This window comes from Acanthisitta chloris, unplaced genomic scaffold (genome assembly GCF_000695815.1).
Source record: "Acanthisitta chloris isolate BGI_N310 unplaced genomic scaffold, ASM69581v1 scaffold20065, whole genome shotgun sequence".
Classification (NCBI taxonomy): Eukaryota; Metazoa; Chordata; class Aves; order Passeriformes; family Acanthisittidae; genus Acanthisitta; species Acanthisitta chloris.
In genome coordinates this window covers 1-9,059 of record NW_008675620.1, presented here as the reverse complement: position 1 = coordinate 9,059, position 9,059 = coordinate 1, and the positions used below count along the sequence as shown (strand labels likewise).

General features: G+C 41.7%; 1 protein-coding gene across 1 annotated transcript; it reads right to left on the bottom strand.

Moving 5' to 3' along the window:
- Positions 1–3,617: 3,617 nt before the first annotated feature.
- Positions 3,618–8,266, bottom strand: MRPL22 (mitochondrial ribosomal protein L22; the record flags this gene model as incomplete). The annotated part of the gene is made up of 5 exons (XM_009075840.1): positions 3,618–3,905; positions 4,719–4,788; positions 5,615–5,692; positions 6,195–6,260; positions 8,131–8,266. Coding segments are annotated over 5 exons (562 nt in total), but the record flags the coding sequence as incomplete, so codon positions are not given.
- Positions 8,267–9,059: the final 793 nt, after the last annotated feature.

The following is a 9,059-nucleotide window of genomic DNA, read 5'->3' as shown; positions in this document are numbered from 1 at the left end:
CAGGATTGTGGCTCACATGCTGAGGAATGTCACCGTCAGTTTCTATGGTTCATTGAGGACATCAGGAGTAACTTTTTTTCTATTTAAAGGAGAATTCTGTTTGCAAATGAGTTTCCAGCATCCCAGCAGTGGATTTTCATAGGGACTGGAAGGAAGCAGTGACTCCAGTGAAGGATTTCCCAAGCAACTCCACAGTGCAGAGGCAGCAGTACTGTTACACCTCCTGTTTGTGCCAACAGGTAATCAGAAGATTTGCACGGTGTGACCTGGTTGAGTCAAGTTCACACCAAGTACAGCAAGACAGCTGATGCACTGGGCAGAACACCCATGTCAGTGCCCAGGCACCACCTGAGCCCTAATGAAATCCATCTCATCACAGCAGTTTCCAGTACAGACCAGACCAGAACAGAGGTCCCCAACTGTCCAGTCATTGACTATTACACTCTCATTTATCTTCCATATTTTAAAGAGGCTGATGGACACTTTATATTCATGAGTCTTTTTCTACTCTACTTTTGATGAACTACCTCCTCAATAACTGCCCAGGAGTATTAGAAAGGAAAACAATCAAACAAATAAAGAATCATAGAATCCATCAGGTTGGAAAATATCTCCAAGATCACCAAGTCCAACCCTACCGTGGTTACTAGACCATGACACTAAGTGCCACATCTGTCTCATCTTGAAAACCTCCAGGGATGATGAATCCACCACCTCACTGGGCAGCACATTCCAATGCCTGATCACTCTCTCTATAAAAAAATCTCTTCCTAATATCCAACCTAAACCTTCCCCAGCAGAGCTTGAGTCCGTGCCCTCTTGTCCTGCTGCTGGTTGCCTGGGAGAAGAGACCAACCCCCACCTGACTCCAACCTCCTGTCAGGGAGTTGTAGAGGGTGATAAGGTCTCCCCTGAGCCTCCTCTTCTCCAGGCTAAAACTAACCACACACATTCAAAAATATATGAGGCTGCCTAATAAAGTACTTCGACTTTCTCACTGGTTCCTTTAAAATGTCTGTGAACAAGCCCAACAGCAGGTTTGTAAGTTTTTCTCAATTAAATCTCACATTGCTGAGCACAGCTCACAGTTCTCCTCTCTTCAGGTATCCCTGAAGCTTTACTACACCTTCACGTGCACTTGCTCCTTCTCCAGTTTCTGTAACATCAGCACATACATACACAAGGGCTGAGTTTACAGTGCCCCCAGATGTTACCAAGGAAATCAGCATCAAGTAGAAGCCTTGGTGTCTCTCCCTCCCTTCTGGTGTTCACTTAAGAACACTCTGTTATTGGAGGTCATAGTAATAAACAATCTTCTGCTAAAGTCTTGTTGCAGTTAGTGTGGAATTCTCTGTGAATCCATATCAAATACCTAACTGAAGTGCAGATGTACCAATTACCAAGAAAAGCACAGTAGAATCAAACCCCCCAAATGTTATCTATATACAGAACTTGCCAGTATAAAGTTTTGTCACTAGATTTTACTCAGTTTGGAAAAGGTTTAGGCAGGTTCCAACACCAATGTTCTGATGTACTTATCACAGAAACTTCTTCAGACACTCTTACCCTCTCACCAGGGAAAGGTAGGGACAAAGTCAGCTCCAGCCCCTTACCTAACCCAGACTCCCACCCCTGCTCTTACAGACACAGCTGTGGAGTTTCCTGAACCACTGTTACAGGTTATGGATCTTAAAGATGGCAGAAAAGGCTACTAAGGAATAAGAATACTAAAAACATGTCAAAAAGGAGTTTTCCTGCTTCCTATTTTGAGGAAGAAAATGAGAATGACAAGCAACAAACTTGCTTTTTGAGTGAAAATTTGTTAAAGCCCAAGTTCTGTTTGTTTAAAGGCATTTCAGGGCCACCTGCTGCATGGTAAAGCAGATGGAAAAGACATCAGTCACATTCTCACTTCTCTCCCTGTCTGTGGATTTAGAACCAGAGCAATGGTATCTCTAAGGATTCAGCCTTCTCTGGAGGTCCAGAGGGATCTGAAGCAAAGTCTACAGCATACAGGAGAAATAGGTACTGGAATAAATACCTAAAAGCCAGGTTTTAGATACTTAGATGTACCTAAGTGTAATGTATGTAAGTGCTTGTTAAGCTTGGATTATTCTTCTTTAGTCTTCTCCCACATCATTGATCCCCCAAAAGATTAAATTATTCAAGTTTGCTACAAATTGTCAGAGATTCAGCATGACAGAAGAGTTTAAGGGCAGCTGGCAGAGCCCAGCACAGCTGTTTATCACAGTACAACAGAAACAGTTCTTCAAACACACATCAGGGACTACGGAGATAGAGAGTTTTATCAGAACACACCTTTCAGACAAAAGTTACTAAATCGTGGCTTTACAGCAAGTGATGTGTACGTGCACTGCAGAAAACCAGACTGCAAGTGAGGACTCACTACCAGCACAGAGCTCTGCATGTACTGCTTGTGTAACTTCACCATCCCCTAATACTCTTTACCATAAGAGCCTTTCTTTAGTAGTTCAAAGAAACAGCTCTACACCACCTTCATTAAGACAATTTGTTTCCTTACAAATGATGTCCCTTTGCCATCAATTCAAGTACTGATCAAATTAAACACATGTAAGAAATGCTACCATGAGTTGGTGAGGTAAGAAGACCCAAATGAGGTGAGCAATCTGTCTCCCATTCTAATGTTCTCAGAATGGAAAAGAAAGGTCTAAATATCAGACATTTCCATGAACAAGCAACTGCTTTTTCTCTTCTGCTGCTGTTCATGACCTCTGGCCCTCTGGAGTTTTACATTTGACTGAGTGAAATGAGATTCCCCTATTGACCTCAGTCTTTCTCTCTTCAAAGAGGTAATGATAAAAATGGGATTGTTCTCAGAGAACTGAAAGCCTGATTTGTATATGCAACAAGCCATTCCATATGAAATCCACAGAGCATTTTGCTTTCCTCAACATTACAAAACCAATTTGTGGCATAATAATTAGTTCACTCTTCACCAAAACAAGCTTTTCTCCATAGTGTGCCTGTTACCCACACTGAGCTTCCACAGAGAACAGCCTGAACTCCACACACAGAGCAGACTACTAATGCCACAGGCAAAATCCATTACAGAGTTTCACCATGCTGTAAGTTTGCACTGCCACTTCCTCTGACAAACTAAACATTGCCACCTACCGACTGTCAGACTCTCAACTTCCACGGGTATTTTTATGCCCCACTCCCAAACACAATGCTCAAGAAGCACAGCAAAGGCTGTAAGGAAAGCACTACAGCCCAGAATAACCATAACTTGAGGCTTGATAATGCCTATTATTATTATTTGTGTTGTTCTGTTGCTACTTTATAATGTCAAATTTTAGTAATTTGAGTCCAAGTCTTGATCCTGCAATGCAACTGTCAAGCACATAGTTTTACATTAACAGACCCAACCATACACCAGAGACACCTGTGTGAATTTTAGTTTCTTACCAGCTTTACAACAGCACTGTATGTTCTGGATTTGATAGCCCAAGGTCAAGCTTGGATGCTGTTATCCAAGTAACTCAGAAAAAGTAACATGTGCTACTGCAAGATTTTTCCAGACCTATGGCTTGACAAATAAGAAAAAACCCTACACAGCACCAAAGATATAAGTGAAAGCATTATTTTAATCATTATTTTACATAATTACATTGTCAAACAAGAAGCAGCACATATAGTCACAAAAGCTTGTCACAGTGTATGAACAAGGGTCCTGTTCCTCAGCTGCTGCACATATTCTTTTGCTTGGTCAAAGCCAGTCCTTGGTGGCTCTGGAGGAGGAGGAGGACCTTCCACCAGCTTCACAAAGTAGTGGCACCTGGAGATCTTCATGATGCCAAACATTCCTTTGCCATGGTAACGAATCCTCTTCACATAGCGACCTCTGCCCGTCAGGGACTCAGCTGAGGAAAAGGAGAGGGGAGAGAAGGATATTCAGCCAAGAATAAGCTACTACACAGCTGCAATAGAAACATCTGTCTTGCCAGTGTACTTTTCATGAGAGCATTTGAAAGGTTAATTCTGCTCAGGATTCTCTCCTCCATCTTTCTTCTGCTCCATTCAGCAGATCACTGCTACACAGGAACTCGTGAGCTGAATGACCTCCCTCCATAAGCACCAAAGAGTTGAATTTAGAAAGCACGTACATAAATAAAAATGTGTGGTAAAGGACAAATCCAAAGGAAGCTACACTGAACCCTTACTAGATTATACAGCTCTTCTGAAGGTGGCATTAATTTCACTGCTTTTTAGTATTTTGCCTCATGAATTCCTGTAGGGTCTTACAGACTTCATTTTCCCTCCTTTCTCCCTACATTGCATTCATCACAGGCATTTTCATTATCTACACATCCAGCCCTGCACTAGCAGCTGAACCTCCTTATGGAAGAGGCCTGGAAGGCTCTGAAGAATTCTAATCAAGTCTGTTCTACAGTCCAGGTGACTTTTAGCTTATGAGGCCAGTTTAGTAAAATTTATACCCTATTTGATAAAATAGGAGGTTTTTCTCTTTAGGCCTAAAAAACACCTACAAATAAACATTTCTCTAACATTTTTCCAGGCTAAAAAGTACTGCAGTTATTACAAACTCATCCTGTAATCATCTACAGCAAACCCTTTTTCCCCAAAAGTCTACTGTCAATACTCTTTCCTAGGGTCCTGTCAAACTTTTTGATAGGATAGGATGACATTTTTCTGCACTCTATTAAAAACTGTACCTATATGTAAATTTGATTTGAATTCCACGTTGTGCTTTCTTACAGCCAATTCCTGTGCTTCTAACAGGACCTGGAACAAAAGAGAAAGAAATGGAAATACTGAGGAGAAATTTAAGCAATGCTATTTCTTATCTCTAGATAACATGGAAGAAATTGAAAATTTAAGTCAGTTATAGAAAAAGTATTTTATAGAGATAAAAATTGTCAAAAGACAAACATCTTTTATATAACGATGTTCCTTGCATACAGACTGAAAAAGCTTTAGGACAAATTTATTACATTTTTGAGATGGAAATGCAGTGGAAAAAATGGTTCCCACCAGCATTTGTCAACCTTCAATTTGTGGACCTTTGTCTAATTAAACATCAGGCTAGACACAAACTCCAAGGTGGACAAAATGAACTTGGGCCACTCAATATTTCAGCCAATACAGGATGCTTCTTTGCCATTATTATGCCAGAAATCAATGCTTCAGCCAAGAAAATGAGTCATTTGAGAATCCTAATAACAACAGCATATTAAAAGTTTTGTTGTCTTTACAGAACTCAGCCCTTTCCCTGGTAATATCCTTCATCTCTTACAGCTTTAAGAGCCAAAGTAGAGAGACGTAGCAGCCATTAGTGACCAGGATTCTGCATCATTTACCATGAACTTAACACCAGGCACTGCTAATTTATCATCACTACAAGGTAAATCACCCAGCACAAGTGACCTCAACATAGTCATAAGTCTCATTAAATGACTGCTACAAAAGTATGATGTTTGAATGAGCTCTCAGCAGGCTTAATTGAAACATAAAACCCCACAGAAATAGAAACATCTCCAAACCTCTGGTGACAGGTATTGATTTTAAAGTTTTCTTGAAACCAGGAGTGTTAAAGAACACAACTACATACCTCTCTGATCACCTTTGCTCCCTTTTTGTCATTAAATTCCAACTGAGCGAGAGCCTCATCAATGGACATTCCTTTTACCTGCAATCAAAGGGTAAAAATTAACTTTAGCAATTACAAATGTTTCCTCTCTCTTATTCAGGAGATAAGATTTACATTTTGTTGCCACTATAAAAACCCAAAAATACTTTAGTTTCCTCAATTGTCATTTCTTCAATGTAATATCTTGCACAGAGAATTTCTGAGCTAAATACATCTTGATGAAGCATTCAATTATTTTTTTCCTTAAAGACAAAATTCTCCTTCTAAATTCCTCTTGCCATCTACCAGTAGGCAGAAACCAACATAGAACTTCTTCCACAGTGCATAATCTGTGTGTGATCCTGGGTACACACGTGAGAGTACTGGGATAAAGCAGCTAAAGCAAACTACTAACAGCTGCCCCCTGTACAAACCATGCTCATCCCCAGGACTCTGTTAAGAAGACACTGATTAGACTATGATTGAACAAGGCTGTTAAGGCAAATACAGCAAATTAAATTCTACATTCTAACAAACCCAGCACAGAATGCTCTTTGCTTACCAGTTTTGCCAGGTACCACATCTTATCTTTGCTGTATTTTATTTCCCTCCGACAGTGATATATTTCCTAGGTGTGAAAAAAAAAGTTAGAGGATCAGTAATTTGGTTGTGAAAACAAGAATGGAGCATCCATGCCTGCTCCACAGTTTTCTTACTAGGAATAAAATCAGTATGACTCTCCTTGCTACACCATGAACACACCAAATCAGGCATAGCTTTGACATTTGAAACTGAAACATGATAAAAGTCACTAGCACACAGGAAACTTTATCACAATCTTATGGCAATTAGTTTATAAACAGACATCTCTGAAAAGGATAATCACAAGATTTTCCTCCATCTTTTCCTTTCACCTTCCTCACCTTTAGAAGCAAAGCTTGACATGCCCAGTCTTAAAAACATTACTCTGCTGTCAAGTCAGCTTACTGGGAGAGCAACTACACAATTAATTAGCGCTTGAGAAGTGAAGAGGGTTTCAAGTTTGATGGGTATGAAGAACTGCCTCCACAGACCCATTTAACTTCATTACTAACAGGGAGCAACAGTAGAATTTACCATCAATACAAATTTGAAGATGGCATTCTCTATGAACAGGTGAAACATGATTTAATAAGCCACTCAGTCAATGGCTGCATTGTCACACCACTGCATCAGTCAGCACAGCACAGAGCAGATACTTCTCTCTCCTAGGCCAAAATGGTCAAAGAGGCAACGAAGAAATGCTCATGGCCCACAGAAGTACCTGCCCAAAGAAACCTCTTTCCTTTTGAGATGCAAATACTTTACTTTGCAGAGCAGTGTGCCTGACAGAGCCCACAGCACATCAACTCCCAATGGAGAAAAACTGTAATAACAGAATTCTGAAATATCAGTTCTTGACAGTGAGGAAATACTGAAGAGTCAACCTAAAGTCCCTCCAGGCTGAGCTGTAGAGAAAGCAGCACTGATTAGTCCCTTCAGTGATCAAACACAACACTCTCTTCATGTGCAACGTCAGTCTTGTTTCTGTTCATATTTACTTGTACTTCCCAGTTACAAAACGATTAGTGAGAGGGGACAAGCAGCAACAGGCAGACACTGATGGTACCAAAAATAATCTGTTATGACTCCATTTTAAAAAATTAGCCATATTACTTATACTGACTTTTTCAGAACTTGTCTTGAGCAGCTAGCAAAAGGCTCTACTCTGAGCATACAGGTAACAAAAGGACTTTAGAGTCTTTGCTTCAGATTATGACTTCGTAAAACACAAGTTACTTGTGCAACAGACTGAAGAAACATTCCCACTGGATTCCAAAGGAAAAACCTCCTGCAACCACATGCCACATCTGACTCACATATCCCTCTCCAGATAACCTCAACCTCTCAGTCCCTGTTAAACATTTCAAGCAACCACTGACAGAAAACAACCTCTGAACAGCTTTGTTAAGGGAACACATTGTCAGACCTCAGAGAGTCTATAACATAAAGAAATTAAGAAATGAAAAGTGTGCACTCTCTTGTCCTACATCAAACAGGCACCACTGGTTCCACTGTTTGAGGAAAGTTCCAATTACACCTTTGTGCATAGAAGCAACAGTACAATCATGCTCTTCTCTGATTATTTACTGTCAGCACAAAGAGAACAGGTGTGTAGTGACACATCCCTGTAACTTCTACCTCCTTGTAGTTCAGAGATTTCCACAAACAGGATGGAACCCTAACAGGTCACATCAGGCAAGTGATCAGCTGCAAGCAACCTGAGGCTCCAAAACAATTTACACATGGAAAACGTTCCAAGTGATGTTAACTTACACAATCCAGCCAAACTGATTAAAATCTTAGATAGAAAGCAAATAAGCTATCAAACTACTGGTTTGTGGAGTCATCCAGAGCCAGTGACAATCTGTTCAGAACTCAAACACACACAAGTGATGACACTCCAGGTGTATCCTTACAGCAGGTCTGCGAGGCTCTCCAGGCAGCTGTGGAGGGTAAACCACCCTGTTCTTCTTCTCCCACTTCCCAATTTTCTGCAGAGATGCTCTTGTGTGAATGCATGACAGAGGGAAAAGGCTACTGGATGCCAGCCACCTGGAAGAGAGGACCACAGCCTCAGCTGCTGAACACAAGAGTTCCTTGTCCCTGCCCAGTTCACCTGGAAAACTGTGAACTTGCTTGTGTTGATAGAGAGAACTGACACATTCAGCTGCTCTCAAAATCAAACTGCTGAACTTCTTTACAGTTTATAATGAAAGAGCTTTTTAATTCAACAAGCCTTGGGCTGCCTAAAGCAAACCATGACCACTGGTAGAGCAGGAGATTCCACATCATGTGTCTCGTGTCCTTGGATTGTCACATGAAGTCGGAGTCAGATGCACAGGAGTGAGGGGAGAGACACCTCCATCATGGCACAACCTCTAAGGACATAGACACTGCAGGGGCTGAGAGTGACATGTTCCCACAGCTCCGCGGCAGGGCGAGAAAGCAGGGTGAGAATCATAGAATTCTAGGGCTTGGAATGGACCTTACAGATCATCCAGTCCCAATCCCCCCTGCCCTAGGCAGGGACACCCAGAGCTGGGCTCCCACCAGAGCACGTTGCTCAAGGCTTTAACCAACCTAGCCATGAACACTGCCATGGTTGGGGCATCCACTACCTCCCTGAGCAACCTGTGCCAGTGTCTCACCACCCTCACAGTAAAAACCTTTTTCCTAATACCTAACCTAAATTTCCCCTCCTTAAATTTGAAACCATTACTCCTAACACAGAGTCCCTCTCCAGCTCCCCCACAGGCCCCGGGAGAAGGCAGGGGCAGGGCAGGGACAAGGCAGCGGGAAGGCCGAGCAGGTGCCCCCGAGCGCGGAGCCCTCACGCCGCCGCACG